Source organism: Plectropomus leopardus, chromosome 1 (genome assembly GCF_008729295.1).
Source record: "Plectropomus leopardus isolate mb chromosome 1, YSFRI_Pleo_2.0, whole genome shotgun sequence".
NCBI classification, from domain to species: Eukaryota; Metazoa; Chordata; class Actinopteri; order Perciformes; family Serranidae; genus Plectropomus; species Plectropomus leopardus.
Window position 1 is genome coordinate 29,520,526 of NC_056463.1, and position 16,073 is coordinate 29,536,598.

Below are 16,073 nucleotides of genomic sequence, written 5' to 3' on the forward strand. Positions count from 1 at the left end.
TACTTTTCCAGTGTAAACACAAAACATAAAAGCCTAGTTAGTATGGATTATTGAATTGATGCTTGCTAGAGTGTTGACTTTTACAATCGACTGTAAGGCTAAAAAGACTTACTTCGTACTACGTGTTGTTTGACCACATCTGAAGGCAAAAGAATATGTAGCTATTCTACATGCCAATTTTAAAAGTAGAAGTGAAAAGGACAAGATGTAATAATAATTTAATTTAAATTTAGAATCACTGCTCATCCTTGACATGGATGCCAGATTGTGGGTTTTGGAAAGTTGCAGAATTGATGGACACAACCCTCCCCTGTCGGAAAGGTGTTCAACCATCCAACAAGCACTTCTGATGAAGGATACTGACCGCTTAAGAACTCTGTGAAAGCCAATTCCAACTGCTGCATGATTTGTATCTCTTAAAGCAATGGGACATCACTGGTTAGTTAAATATCTAGTGGTGTCTTTGATCTCTTAAGGCTACACAAGTTATCAAATTAATCACAGAGAAATGCCCAGAGCTCATTTTTCCAGGTCAGTTTTTTGGCAGAGGCCATGTTTTTGGCTTTCTTCACATGGCCCTTTCCACTCCACAGCATTAAGCCCTGTCTCATGATGATGGTGAAGTCACACCAGCTTTGTTCTTCTCAGCTAAAGTAAATTTGCCTGTAATCAATTTTCAGTGCTACATATAGCAGTGCGGTGTAAACTTGTATTGGATAACTTTTGGTAAATACAATGGAGGGTTATCTATTCCTCTTAATACTTAGTAAAGAAGTAGCCTTTTTAAAAATACTAACCCCATTTCTATAGAGTTTGGTGATACAGTGATAATACAATCTGATGATGTTATAATGGATGACTATCTAGCTGATAGCTCATATTCTTGTGAATGAACCACCCAAAAGTTACTCAGGAGGATTCCCTATGATGAAATATGATGAGTTACAGGAAAGATGAAAAAATTTATGCAAATCAGAAAATGGTTATCCTTAACACATAACAATTAAGTGTTATGTGTTGCCTGTTCTTATAGTTTTTTGTATTTAGTTATGTTTAATGGTCTTGTCAATTCTTTCCACAACAGGCCGCTCTAATCAACATTTTTTATCTCACTAAACCAAGGACTCTAGGACTGTATGTCTGTCTGTCCTTTGCATATCTTGAGATCCATTCATCAGATCTACTTCACACTTGGTGGATGTATTGCCGGGGACGCAAGGATGTGCATTTTCAAATTTGGTGCAATATGGACACATGACATGTTCAGTATTAAGAGACTTTGAATAGACATGCAAAGATCATTCTGTGCATCAGCAGAGATGGGGTTTCATGGCTCTGCATGACTGAGTCAAGCGTGTCTTCACCTATGTGAACTCAGACTCTATGTTTGTCCATCTGTCTGCATGTATGTCCTATGTGTATCTCTAGAACTGTTCATCTGTTCTACTTTACACATGAGCATTTCACAAGGAGGCTAACCATAATACTAACCATAGTAACCATAGTAATTCACGCCTACCTGCATATGTGCAGTGGGAGAGGAGATGGAGGTGGGCAAAGATCTAACTAAGTTTATTCTGAGCAGCAAATGGCTAAAAGGTTCTTAAAAGTTGGTGTCTGGCGGGAAAGCTGCCATATTGGTAACACTAATTGTGTGTGTGTGTGTGTGTGTGTGTGTGTGTGTGTATGTCTCCGTGTTTGTTTGTGTGTGTCAGATGCACATGTGAATAAGGAGGTTTGGGATTGCTATGTTTGTCACAGAAGATTCAGAGGTTGTATGAGCTCATAATTCATATCCATATTAAATATTTTGGCAGTAATACAAGAACTATGGCTAAGGGCAAATAGCCAGGCAACAAACATGCCCCTGTTATGCCTGCTAAATAAACTCCCCTTTGCTACATTTTATAAAAATCTATTTTTTAATGAAACAAATTGACAAGGGACAATGGGAAGAATGGTAGCTTTGTGGGCAGGCTGTGCTGGGACGCTAGGTCTTCGAAAGGGCCAAGCAATCAGCCCGTTCTGAACAGACACTTGCCAGTGTAGTGACGAATCTACAGAATTATCAACTCCCCTCAGCCAGCAAGTGGCCAATGCAATGTTTGTCCTCCTGTACAATGCCATTATCTGCAGTGACAGTAAACTGATGAAATTGCATGTACTTTATACAGTTGTGTGTGATCATGAATAACCTACTGCGCTGTAATTCTTAGGCAATAAATCAGATAAAATATGGCTTAATAGGTATACTGTATACTTTGTAAAGCACCTTGATTAGCAAGCCTAAATACAACACCAGCTCTGGTGTTAACTAAGTCTGAAAGAATGAGCTATTTTAAATCTGTCTTACTTTTGAATTTTTCTGCAAACTAGGTTTATGATAGCAGAAGACAGTAGGCTCAAGAGTGTTTGTGGATGTAGATGAATGTTAAGAGGTGAAGCAAGAGAATTGTTGACTCAGTTGGCCTCACTCTCTCATGCTGTGCCTTGGCATTGCTCCTGTGCTCAAAGCTAGCTGTAAGCAGGAAGATTTATTGTCCCCTACAGAGACTAACCTCATGCAAGATCTGTCTAGAAGTATCCTATTGGTGTCAGTCTTTCTATGTGAATCTACAGACTTTTTTTTCCCAGTGACTGAAGTGTAATTGTCTACTGGGAACGTACAGTGTGCCTTCTGACTTCATGCACCATGTCTACTCTTTGAAGGACTTTGCATCACTTTATTGAAAGTCTGTAGTAATTCATGAGCCTGGAGTTTTCATGCAAAAGCTGACCTCCTTGTGTTTGTGTTTCACTCACTTCAAAACATGTAGAGTTTGAGGGTTCCTGGAAGTCTCAGAAATATCCAAGGATACTGTAAAATAAACATACAGTACCAGACAGTACAGCCCTGCAGAATGGGAGTGGGACTTTACCAAGCTCAATTACTTGCCGGGATGCATGCTCAATGTATTCTGTGCGTCACGCCTAGCATGTGTCCCTTGTACTGTCCAAGTGACTTCACAGACTTCCTCTGGGCTGCACAGTCAGTCTTCACAGAAGCTGGGGAAGAACTGGCTGTCTTTGAAGTATAAACAGATGGAGCTTTTTTTTCTTGCGCTTCAAAGAGTGCATTTGAACTTTTTATGTATACAATTTTTTACAGTGCAAACATTTATAGCTGGTTAATTTTGGAGTCCTCTACTTGTGTTTCAGTGACTGCTCACCATCTTCATGTGGACACTGGTTAACTTTCTTCATGGGGATGCTCATACTATATTATTAGACAACACTGCCAAAACAAGAACGCATCACTTCCACATGACGTTTCTTTTTGGGTGGACTGTATTCAGTGTACTGACTCAGCAAAATTTTATCAGTTGTAAGTGACTAAGACAAACCGACATCGACAAACACAAAATTAACAAAAAATGCAAACATAGATTGAGTAATAAAGACAGTGGATGCATTTATATGCAGGCTAAAACTTTGACTAAATTGTGTGATGTTTTGATTTTTAGTTGATCTCAGAATAGATTCAGCCTTCCTGTCTTAATCACAGTGTCACCAGAGGGTTGCATGAGAGCAACAGCAATTAGACGGCAGTGTGACTGTGTATTATTTGATTTGATGTGTTTTGTAGCTCATGATTTTGCACAATATGTGGTAAGGTAATCTGGGTCTGGCACTTGAAAAGGTGTGACGAAAAGCAGCATTTAAATTAATCCGTGCAGTTACCTACACAGGCTACTTTCTGATACATGAATGAATGAATTAGAATTTCAGAGTTCACTTACTCATAGTACTCTGCCGCTGGAGTAATCTTGTACTTGGCGTAAGACGTTCCATTGCCGATGATGGATCCGTTGATAGCTTTGGGGTCAGTGCAGTTCTCACTGTTCCAGATGTTGCCACATTTGAGCCACGGCAGCTCAGTGGTCATGGAGGAGAACAGATAGTGGAGGGACCAGGCGATGATGACATTGTAGTAGAATCCAACATACAGGGCTATGATGATCACAGTGTAGCCCACACCTGAGGAACACACAGTTATTAGTTAGGAGAAAAAATGATGTTATTACTCACACTATGCCCAGTGCAGTTGCAGCCTAGTTAAAAATTACTTAAGGGAGTTGTATGAGACATTCACAGCCTATCTATGATTCAGAGTCTGGGTTCGGATTGTCTGCACAAAGTTGTCAACATGGAGATCGCTGAGTAGGTGGCTAACAGCTAATGGTGCTAACTCAATTAACAGAGCTTGTAACAGCAACAGTGGACTCATGCATTTGAACAGACGGTCTACCAGAACAGAGAAGCTCAGAAAACAACACACAGATAGGTAGCGTGACTTCATTCTCTGCCCAGGGTGCCATACTCCACTATATTTTTACAAAGCAATTAGTGATTTCTGCTATATTAATAATGTTTGGTTTATTTCCTGTTATTAATTTAGGCTTCATTTTGTGAATTCCAAATAATTTGTATAGCTATGCTGCATCTTAGTATTGCTGATATGTGCAGATACATTTACTGTATTATGTGTCATAATATTGAGTAACTATATTTGTTTTACTCCAATCTCAAGACCCCAAATATCAAAGGAATATATGCATTTCAGTTATTACAAAGCAAAACAAAAAAGCAACAAATTATGGATACATGGTAAACATTTTGTATTTGAAGCAATATTGACATTAATCATATCAGTTGATGCCCAGTCTCTAAGAACATCTCCCACCACCATTAATGTGCTACGTAGATAAAAAGTCGCCTATGTAATAAAGTTCTGTTGATAAACGTTTGTGATGTTTGCCTAATATCTGAGACTTGTGCACCTCAAAATATTCCAGCCCCAATCACCATCTTATCACTATGAGATACACATATCCTAACCTCAGCCGTGTAGTGGAGGGTACACTACAGTCATTATTTGTCAAACCAAAACTGAACTTAAACTAACTTAATTTTCTCTTTAGTAAATTCTGGGATGACTTGTTTGTTTTGGAATATCATATCCTTTCATAAAAACAGAGAAGCCATACATTTGTTAACCACTCATTCTAAGCAGGAAAGAAAACGAACCCTTCCTGTAGCCAAAGTGTGCAGGGACTGGTGCTGATTTAGTAGTGCCGACTGAGGTTTCTTGTCTGACAGTATTTGAGAGATGCTCCTTCAAATAATAGTCTGTTGTATGAAAGAGCACAGCGCAAGTAGAAGTCTGGCTTATCTGTAGCTTTGGATTTTCAAATGCTTGTTGTTTGATCTCTTTCTCGATGATCTATGCAAGCAAGATAGGAAGCATCTTCAACAATTTGACAACACATTTGCAGCATTTAGGAAAAGAACTGCTGGATTGGCAATAAACAAGCATAGATTGCCAAGTAATGGACTACTTCCAGAGAGTGGCAGCAATGCAAAATAACATATGCCAGCTGCTATAAAACCTCTAAGAGACAGGACAACAACAAAAATTAGGGCTCTTCTCATTTCTGTTTTGTGACCCAAAAACCTATCTCAGCACCCCATTATAAAGGATGTCTTAATTCTTTAAATGCATCTTGATGGAAGGTTTGTTGGAGAAGCTATGTGCAAGGATGCCCAGATACATCCTTTGTATTAGTCTTTTCAGCACCCATGACATATAAAAGAGGTGTGACGCACCCCGCTGATAAAGCAGCTGTGCAACACGTCATATTTAATTGATGTTGCTTTAAAATGACGTCTCCGAAGCACAGAGGTCTCCTTTTTTTAAGTACCTGTTGTCTTGACTCCTCCACTCACATAGAAGATTGGAGGGACTAAGACACGAAGAGAGGAGGCAAGGAAAGAAATTGGGAATGTATAAACTGAGAAAAAATGAGAAGAGGGGCAAGGTATTCCCAGCCATGTACATAACTTTTCAGTTTACCTGGAAACAGTTTCTGTTGTGTTGTGAGCTTCTTGCAGTGCTTTTCTAAATAGTTTGCATCTATCATCAAATTGCTGGTGTTGTCTTTTGGCTTCCCTTTTTTTTAATCTTGTGTGCATCCTTTTTTATCATTCTGTGTCACCTCTCTAAATCTGGACATTTTTGTGGGTACTTGATTGCAGTGCAGGCAAAACTCGATTTGATTTCTTTTATCATTCAGCAGCAGTTTTAGAAGTTTTAGAGCCATGGAGTGTATAATTGATCTTTTGATCCAGTCAGAGCTGAGTAGATCAGATCGATGGATGAGAGGAGCAGCTTCTGCAAAGAGAAACTTTTAGTAGCCTATAAATGATTAATTTTCACTCTCACCGCACCTGGCATTCTGCTGCTCTGTCTGAGCCCAGAGTATGTGCTGCACTCCGACAATGTGGGGCAATCAATAACCAAACGCTTTTTATATTTCAACAGTGCTCCTAGTGAACAGTCCAGCTACAAAAATAACAAACCAGAACTTGGCAGCAGATGTTCTAAATGTGTCTGGCCGCCACGGATAAATGAATGTATAGAGAAACCATGTGTGGTTATCCAAGTTTCCTCTGTGGTTTGCTGTGCAGTCTTGGTTTGGCCACCATGCATGTTAGTGCATGTGTGTTGTGTATCCCACTGGCCAGCTCATTACCACTACTTTACACTGCATTCATATGGCGGTAACAGATGATATTAGGATGGCATCATTGTGGAAGCGTAGTGCCCATCCTCCAGTTCGCCCCTGGTTAGCACCATTACCTTTGTCAGCACCGCTGCCATTGTTTAGCACTGTTTATGGAGTTAGCACTGTAGGCTGCTTACCTCCGACTCAGCCATGTCCATGTTGAGAATGATGTGCAAACAACCGATACACTCTGAATTTCACATAGGGCCCTTTTAAGTTAACACAACATACATCTATGCAAGTCTGTTTTTCTTGTATGTGTCCAAAACTTTATAATAATATGTAATAGGTTCCTTTTGATTTGAGCTTTCTGGTTGTATCTCAGACTAATTTAATCAGTTGACCTGTAATTGCATTGACCCCAACTGTGTTCCCCAGCATGCCATGGACACTAGCCTGGTTTGAATTTGCTTCGCTCATTTGAAATCGACATTTGAAAAAAGACAGACGAGGGTAAAAGGTTAGAAGCACAAGCGGAAAGATTTTAAAAAATACAGAGCGGTGAAAGGTAATGTGACAGAGGGAGATTAGTTACAAGTGACATTTATGAACCTATGAGGGTTAAGGGACAAGAACAAAGGGATGAAATTAAAGGGCAAGACACTGAAGAGAAACAAAAAAAGAGCACGTCTGAGCTGTAAGTAGCACAGTTTAAGGGGTTAGAAGGAAATGGATGAGAATGGACATGCAGGTTCATGTGGATGCATAATAGGTGTGTTTGTTTTAAAGCTCACCTTTAAAGACAGGGCAAATTTTCCAAACTGTAGCTGCCCCTTCCCTGTTGTACTGGCCCAAGGCAAGTTCCATGTAGAACAATGGCATCCCCGCAATGACCAAGAAAAGAATGTATGGGATCAAAAAGGCTCCTGGAAAGAGAAACAATTACATGTCATGCTAATATCCTGCTGTGACTCATATTTTGATGTTGTAGGATAGGTGCTAAATGGGGAAATAAGTGCTAGACAAAACACATGAAAAAAAGTGGCAGTCGGGGGTCCTGACATTGTTGGAAAAAACAACACACCATAACATGCAAGCAGGAAGCCTCATAGCTATTTTCACGCTGTGCGTCGGTAGCACACATCCACCAACAAGGAAATGATCTCCCATAATTGAATTGTTGTTGACATTGTCCATCACAAATGACACATTATCTACGGTAATGAATACATTTTGCTGAGGGCCATTATGATTGACAGGCCAGCGGTGGAGTTGACCCTTGGGGCACTGAGCACAACATGTTGATTTTCGCCACGTGAATGGACACAGAGGCAAACAGGGGACAGGGCACATGTTCTAGTGAGCACTCTGTTGATGAGTGTTGAGAGTAAAACAACACTTTGTTTAAAACACATCCTTTGTTGATTCAACTACACACACTGTACTTTCTTTTCTCTCTCTCACTACAGCGCAGCCTTAGTGTACAGTAGTTGTGAAAACAACGAAAGTTGTCCATCTTTTACACTTATGTTCAGAATTACTGTAAATCTCAGCTAAGACACTTGTTTAATTTAACATTAGACCAGGCAAAGACATTAAACATTACACTCAATAAAGCAGATATTCATAAAATGTATAAGTAGATGCTGAAATGTTTTATAATTCATCTAAAAATATTGAACTTCAGAGCAGCTCAGTGTGTGCCTTTTTTTTTTTTTTTTTTTAAAAAGAGACGTTTTCTTCACTGTGTGAGCCAAAACAGTTTCTGATGAACTATTAATGAATATTAAGAATTCAAAGAGGCACGATATTAAAGCGATTTAAAATCCATCTATCCAGTGTCTGTAACCACATATTCTTTACAGGGTAGTGGTGGGCTGAAGCCAAGCTTACACTTTTTTAAATTTAAAATTGCAGTGTAATTATTTTGTTAACATAAATTTCCTCTACTTTGCAAAAAATGAAAGGAAAACTGACATTTATTTAAGATAAAATACTGTTGAAAACAACCTGTTCTTTGTGATTGAACAACACAAACTACTTTGTCCCCCCTGCTTTCTTAATTGCACCTTCAGTTACAAATAGTAAAACGGGTGCTTGTTTTGTATTCAGACTGGCTACATAACCAGGAGCCTGGATTATTATTATATCTTGTTATCATAAATTGTATACTCAACACCGGTAACAAAAATTATCATGAATTTGGCAGGAGACATAGTGACTTTTCTTGCGACAGTCTCTCATGATACAGTTTACACTGTACTTTTTCCATTTGCATGCCTTGATGAAATGAGGTATTTCCTTCATCATGTAAGCTACAGTAATTCACTTCCCCATGAATAGGCATGGGACTATTAAAAAGTTAATTGAAGGAGATTAAAGGAAAAATTACAACAACAAAGAAAAATCACTGAAATCTAATCTAAATCTTATCTGAAATAACACATGCAGTAATTGCTCTGTATGACAGTGTCAACAACATTTTTTGAAAAACTTGAAAGTAGAAATAGAGACTATTTGGCACCTGAAAGCTGAATGAAAGAAGGACATCAATGAAGAAAAAACTACTATAATTGTACTATAGAGATTCATTATAACTTGCAGTGTATCTTGTCGACCCCATCACGCCTTTTATTCTTTATTTTTACTGCAATAAGTTACCTGAGCCCGGCGGTGCGCCGTGATAAGTTTCCTGATTTCTTCTAAATATTGAAACATGCGTGCACGCGCTGTAATAGATCAGACATACATAGTTTACTCACCTCCTCCATTTTTGTAACACAAGTAAGGGAATCTCCAAACATTGGCCAGGTCCACCGCGAAGCCAATGACCGACAGGAGAAAGTCTATTTTCTTGCCCCAAGTTTCTCGGTCGTCCTCGCCGGATCCTGGAGGACCTGCGAGGCGGCCAGGGGTGGGAATGATGTTGGAACTGGTGTACTGAACGCCATTCTGGTCCTTCACCAGTATCAGTTCTACCTCTTTTTTCTCCACATTGCACTGTTTCAGCGGGGCCACCGACGAGAGCTTGTGTTCTGGCAGAACCTGGATATTCATCTTCTCTGCGGTGCGTACGAAGCCCACGCTGGCCCGGTGCTCTCACGGCGCCCTGCGGGTTCTGGTGGAGCTGATGGTCTGAGTCGGTGCGCTTGAGGACGCCAATCCCGCGGACAAAAACCGGACAAGCGAGTGTTCTCCACCGAAAGAAGCTGCTACCTCCGCGTACATGTGCTGGAGAGGAGGGAAGAGAGAGAAGAATAGTTTGGAGAGGTTTTGTGTTTGTGCGTAAAGTTTCAGTACAGTTACGCATAGCGAGAAATACAGGTTAGGGGGGTGACAGGTGACATTATTCCCCCTACAGCTGTCAGACCTAATGTCTGTGTGCTACCTACACCACTACAGTATTAACATAAACCACATTATCTGTAGTCAGATGCCCAGCAATAGCAGGTGAAAGACACTTCGGAGCGAATTCCTCCCCACGTCACCGCGCACTGAGCGTATTGCGCGAGAAATAGTCAACCTCATTAAAATCACCTAAAAACGTCCTTCATAAGGATAATAAGAAACAAATCATTTCAATATGTCACCGTTAGTAAAGTAAATTAAAGGTCTGCAGCTGAAAGGCTGTCCTCCGTACTTGGTAAAGCTAGGGACACTTCTCCATGACCCGATGCTGCTGTTGTCCAGATGCATCTGAGGGGAGACTGCCCATTCTGAAGGAACTATAAGACTCGCCTTCTCCAGCAGAGACGATATAAAATGCGTGCTTTTAAATCGGTTTCCTCTCTCTCTTCCACGTGATATTTTATAATTGAACACTTTCTCTCCAGTTTGATGTGGACTTGGCATGATCGCTTTTTGCCTGAGTTCTCATAAACTTCTGGCTTATCAGTGCAGCAAGCAGTCGGGAGCACAGCGGAATTAAGATTAATCCAAGTAGAGTGGAAGATAATATGACTCATTACCTTATTTTTAAATCAAATATCCTGTTTAGAAAACCTTCATGTGAACTTTATGCTATTTTTTTAAAAAAAAGAAGAGTCCTCCATGTCAAGAGTAGAATGAAAACACCAAATCATATTTTGGTTTTGACATTAGCACCTGCATTTAAGGTTTTTCAAGAGACATAAGATTGCTTTACCTTCAGCTTTATATTAGTGCTTGAATTTCACATGCAACAAAACTTTTTTTAATGTTTTAATTTGGACTTTATCTGTTTCTTCTCTGTACTAAACAGATTGAATTACAGTTTTCTAAGAAGCCATGAAAGCATTGTGTTCCATGTGTAATTCAATTCTACAGCAGCTTTAGCCTGGGGCAATGATTTTTATTAGATATGGTTGATCAGTTCATCCTATTAAAGTCAATGAATGTCCTCTTTGCTCTCCAGTGCTTGTTTTATAAAACTCTAATAGGGCTGGTTTTGGGCGTTTTGTTTGTGAAGATTGAATAACTGCAGTGATGGTAAAGCAAAAGACCAGGTAACAAGGAAGAGTAATGTGTTATTACTGTTGTTTTCTCCAGAATTACTTCTATTCTTTTGCACTTTGTCTTGTGTTGTCAGGTGTCTCTTGCCAAGAATTACCAAAGGTTTTGTTTTACATCATGAGAGTGTTTGATGGGAAGTGCATTTCTAAATAAGTAGTGTACATTTGATAACTGGGTTTCTTAAAATTTAAGATTTCACAAATGATGCACAGTAGCATGGCTTGATGGAAACTGTCCTTCATGATGTGACTTAAAGATGTACAGCAGGTGTATATATAGAAAATTGACAAACACAAGTGGGACCTAAACTCATAGTCATGCTGCTCCCATTACAAGTGAATGGGACTGCTAAAGGCAAAATTATATCATCCTTCACCTGTTGCCTCGATCATCCTGTATCCCAGCTTCTGGCTGCGAACAATTGTTGAGACCTGACTTCTCTTCCTTAATGTTCGGGCTCTCCAATGATGACCTGAGGATGAGAAGCTAATGAAACAAGACGCAGCAGTCACAGTCTGACCCTCTGTATTTAACCTGAGCATTTAGTTAGGGTCACAGCAAAGAGCACTACTTCTGTTCCTTTCTGTCTTAAGGTGTCAGTGCTTACTTTTGAAAAAAATGCACTGTTACTTGTTTCATATACATAGTATAAACATTTCTAAAGTGAAGCTGTTGTGTTTACGTCTATAAAGCTGACTTTATTGTTGGAAGGTGGAGAGTATAACATGACACCTAGGCAAGAAGGCTGCGTGTGTGTTTTTTGTGCCTAAATATAACCACGCATTAACCACAGTGTTGTTGAAATGTAAAGAAATGTAAATTTCAACATATCCTCAACATAATAATGTACAAATGTTACATATTCGTGGTTTGCAGAGATGTAAAATGCCAACATTTATTCTGCCGATTGGCTTGCTCTGAGTATTTAGATGACCCCACAGTGTCAGTTACAGTAGTTCCCACCAACCATCTATTTATTCAGTGTTATTAAATATTATTGATGTTATTGCTGCTTACTGTTTGCATGGTGGTACTTTAGCACTTGCATTTTTGTGTTTGAATCCTATCCTGTTCTACCAATCCTATCCTACCCTATCCTATCAACTCTGTCATTAGTGTCAATCCTGCATCATAAAAAGTGCCTCAATTAAACAGTACAAATACGAATGACTCAGAATGGCCATTTCTGGATCTTTGATGACATAACTTAACTGAGACTTTCCCGGTTGTGCTGTGTGAGTCAGATTTTCGAATCTAGAAAATGCCCATTGATTCTTGACCTTTTTCCTCACAAAAAATTGCATTTCTTGTTTAGTCATTCCATAGACTTTAAGTACCAGGTCATTACAACATGGTAATCAGGTCATGGTATTTGTGTTGAGTGGAGTTTTTTTTGTTCTGCACCCCATTAAAACACTCTGGATTAAATCTCTGCGGGCCTCACAGAAGAAGGAGTGTCATTAGGCCTCTCTCTCTGAGCTTTACTAGTATCTGCAAAGATTTAAGCACCTCAGCAATGTTAAGTCTCATTCCCTATGTGCACTATATATTCAGTGAGAAGAAATAGCAGTTTGACTTAGATGTCCAGTCACAGAGTGCAACATTTGACAGTACCACATCTGGAAAATGTTGCCAACAAAAGGCAGAGTGCACTAAAGCCAGTCCCTTAGCAGCAACTCATCTCATGCTTCAGCCAACATCTATACTCTAAAATATATCTCAGAGGATGTAGTGCCATTGTCCTCAAAATGCTTAAAAAAATAACTCATTTTTTGGCAGTCCCTATCTAAATATCGCGTATATATAAAGAGTTTGATCTTTCAGCAGTCACATTCCTTAAATGTCCAAGCCACTGGTGAATGAAGAACACAGTAGGGGGCACATGCATGTTGAGTGTGATTAGTGGGTAGTAATTAGGGGGCACACAAAGGGAGGCTTGACAGCAGGAGGATGGCATTGTTGCTGTTTGAAGTGTGAGAGTGCTTTGGGAAAAAAAGTGGGGAAAAAAGCTGTGATTGACTGGCAAGTCTCACAGTAAGATTCAGACTAAATGTACATCTCTCAGAGGAGACATTTTTATTTTCTTCTCTTATGTAATTGTTGCATCAGCCATGTTGTTGTACTGTTATACACACTGTAACACATTGTACTTTCTGTCACTTGGTTCCTAGAAAGAAAAAGAGAGACATTGGTAACAGTGATTGAAATTGTTTTTCCTTGTCTCTCAGAGTGTAGAGGGATGAGCTTGAGTTTGTTTGGAACATATAAACACTTCAACACCTTATTTGGTAAGTCTCACTGAAAAGTAAAAGACAAATGTCTTTTCCACAACCTCATGCTGACCCATCCTCTAAAATTACACAGGAAAAGTTGTAGCCTGTCGTCCAAAAAACATCTGGAAAAGAATCAAATGCCGAGATGTGTAACACCCAAAACAACAGAGCAAGAGAACAAACCTGGGCTGCAGATACCGGTGATGGACGGCTGATGTTTTATACGATTCCCCAAACCTTGCCCTCACCAGGACCTTCACTGTTCCTATAAACCATCACACAGGAAATGAGGAACAATCACTTTCCTGAGAGAATAATAGGAGAGAAAGTCAACAAGGTGTCATCTAGTGTGATAAGGAAACGTAACAATGAGGTTTGGAGGAACTCCCTGAAGGGCTGAAAGGAGACAGCTTGCCAGGCTCGAGACTGCAGGAGTCAAAGGTGGTGCAAGATGTTTGTGCTGTGTGAGCGTGTGTTTGTGAGTGCATGACTCACATCAAAAATGTGTAGAAAATCACACTATGCCAGCCCCTATAGAAGCTAACACCCTTCAGAGTCCAATGAACTCTATGCACTCAGTAGCTGCACAGAAGTCAGTTATGAGTGGACAAAGCAGTGGGTCGGTCCATCTTTACAAAGGTTTGTCATGCTGCCAAACATTGTTCAGATTTCAGAGAATTCTCTTGGAAATTATACTGGACACCCCAAAGTATGCCAAAATAACCAATACCAGTGCCTCATAAAGATAAATGTATTTAAATGATGCATAAGATATGGGTTGGACTATTTCAGTCATTGTAAGCATCAGATGCTCTTTCATTACCTATCAAAGGCATTGTTTCAGTCATGTGTACAGAATAGGCAAGAATACCTTTAACTATTCCTTATTCCCTCACCTTTACGGTATTTTCACTCACTCAGTAGTTCTTGTGCTGAATGTTTGAAGCCATACATCCAAGTTTGTCATGCAGGACAAAGGAGGGGTCACAGGAGTGTATATACACACCCAGGACAGGTATCCTGTTGTTATAAGCAGGAAGTCCTGAGGGACATAAAATAACTTTGATTTCTCCCTCTTATGTAACACTCCTAAAATGTCCATGTGCTAAAGAGGCCCATCCCTCTTCACTTTCTTCAGAAAATTGTTGAACTATCACAGTGACATTGTACCATTAGTTGCATTGTAGTCCGGCAGGTAAAGCGTGCATCTTAAAATCTGCATATTCTGAATTTATGGAGATGTAAAAAGAATGTGATCATACCATACCATATATAAACTGACGTTAATCTTTGGTTTGTGGACTGCAGTTTTTAAGCCTCGATTTTGAAACTTCGTTCATCACCATCTTTTTGTTGGAGCAAGAAGTGACCATATATAGATGAAAGGGTGGAGCCGGGGAGGAGTGAGGGGTCGCTCTGACTCATGTGCAGCAACACCTCACAGATAGCCTGTCATTCAAGCTGCCCTGCCCCTGAATATGTGGAACGTTAAGCCTAAAAAAAATGTTTTTTTCTTTGTTCAATAAAATAGAATAGAATATCTTTATCGTAATTGTACATGTACAACGAAATTGGATGCAATCCTATCAAGTGCAAACAGTAAAGTGCAAGCATCAGTAAAGGTATATAAATAAGTAAATAAAAGAAAAATCCTCCTAAAACTAACTATAAAAAAATATATTAAAAAAAAAAAAAATTCTCAAAAGGAAAAAAACACCCACATCATACCTTGAATACAAGACATTTTTATATTTTGCTGGTGTACATTGCACAATTCATTTCCTTGATATTGCATAGTTCATGTTTTGGCATTGTTAAGCGCAGTTATGGATTTTGGGTAAAAACTGTCTTTTAGTCTGTTTCTTCATGTTTTTATTGTCCTGAAACGTCTGCCCGAAGGCAGCAGTTCATACAGAAAGTGTCTGGGATGGGAAGGATCTTTTTTTATGCTCTGGGCTTTATTTAGGCAGCGGAAACTGTAAAGATCTACCGGGGAGGGGGGAGGGCAGCCGATGATCTTCTGGGCGGTGGTAAGAAACAACATACCCTCAAAGTTTTTGATATGAATGTCAGACTGGGTCTGAACTTGTGGAGTGGGACTCAGCTGGGACTCATTCCCATTTGAACTGAGAAAGACGGGTTACTTGGTTCAATCTAGGCACACAGTAGTGTCGCATCAATTTAACAGCGAGGCCTGTCGGTTCTGACCTTTCCTTCCAGCGTGGCACAGTGAGTCCCTCCATCCGTATGAGGTCTGTGTCCAGCTTGTGTCCACCAACAGAAGCTGCTCACTCACTCAGGTCCCGAAGAGACCAAATCAAATTACCGACACATATCTCCCACAATCTACAGCGACAGGATCACCCCCCGGGCAGGGCTGAAATGGATACAGCAATATACAACAGCACATGCAGAGGAAAGAGGGGGGAGGGGGGGCATAAAGGAAGAGCGAGGAGCTGTGGGTAGGGATGGTCACACTGTTGTAAGTGCAGCAACAGTGTCACTTAATTGATTCCATGCCATCTCATCAATTTTGATTAAAATGAAATGAGCCTCTGTACGTTTGAAAAGGTTAAAACAAATTGAAGGGGGAAATCACAGCTGGTAATCACCGTTTGTCTAACAGCGGGCTTTTAATGAAGCGACCTGCTCGCCATCATTCATTTCAGCCTTCTCTGTGTGTATGGAGCAAGACTGCATTTATTGTGTGGATGTGAGCACATTTCACATTGGTTGTATTTACAACAGCATATATTAGGTTTGT

At 39.8% G+C, this 16,073-nt stretch overlaps 1 protein-coding gene across 2 annotated transcripts in view; it reads right to left on the reverse strand.

The window, feature by feature from the left end:
- The window catches only part of slc6a2 (solute carrier family 6 member 2), a 28,338-nt gene extending 18,067 nt beyond the window's left edge, over window positions 1–10,271 (reverse strand). The window contains exons 1-4 of one of the 2 annotated variants that reach the window (XM_042516726.1): window positions 10,186–10,271; window positions 9,308–9,776; window positions 7,340–7,471; window positions 3,780–4,017 (exon numbers count right to left, since the gene is read on the reverse strand). In XM_042516726.1, the coding sequence (XP_042372660.1) occupies window positions 3,780–4,017; window positions 7,340–7,471; window positions 9,308–9,602 (665 nt within the window). In that variant the 5' untranslated portion in view covers window positions 9,603–9,776; window positions 10,186–10,271. The other variant, XM_042516797.1, reaches the window with a different exon arrangement.
- Window positions 10,272–16,073: the final 5,802 nt, after the last annotated feature.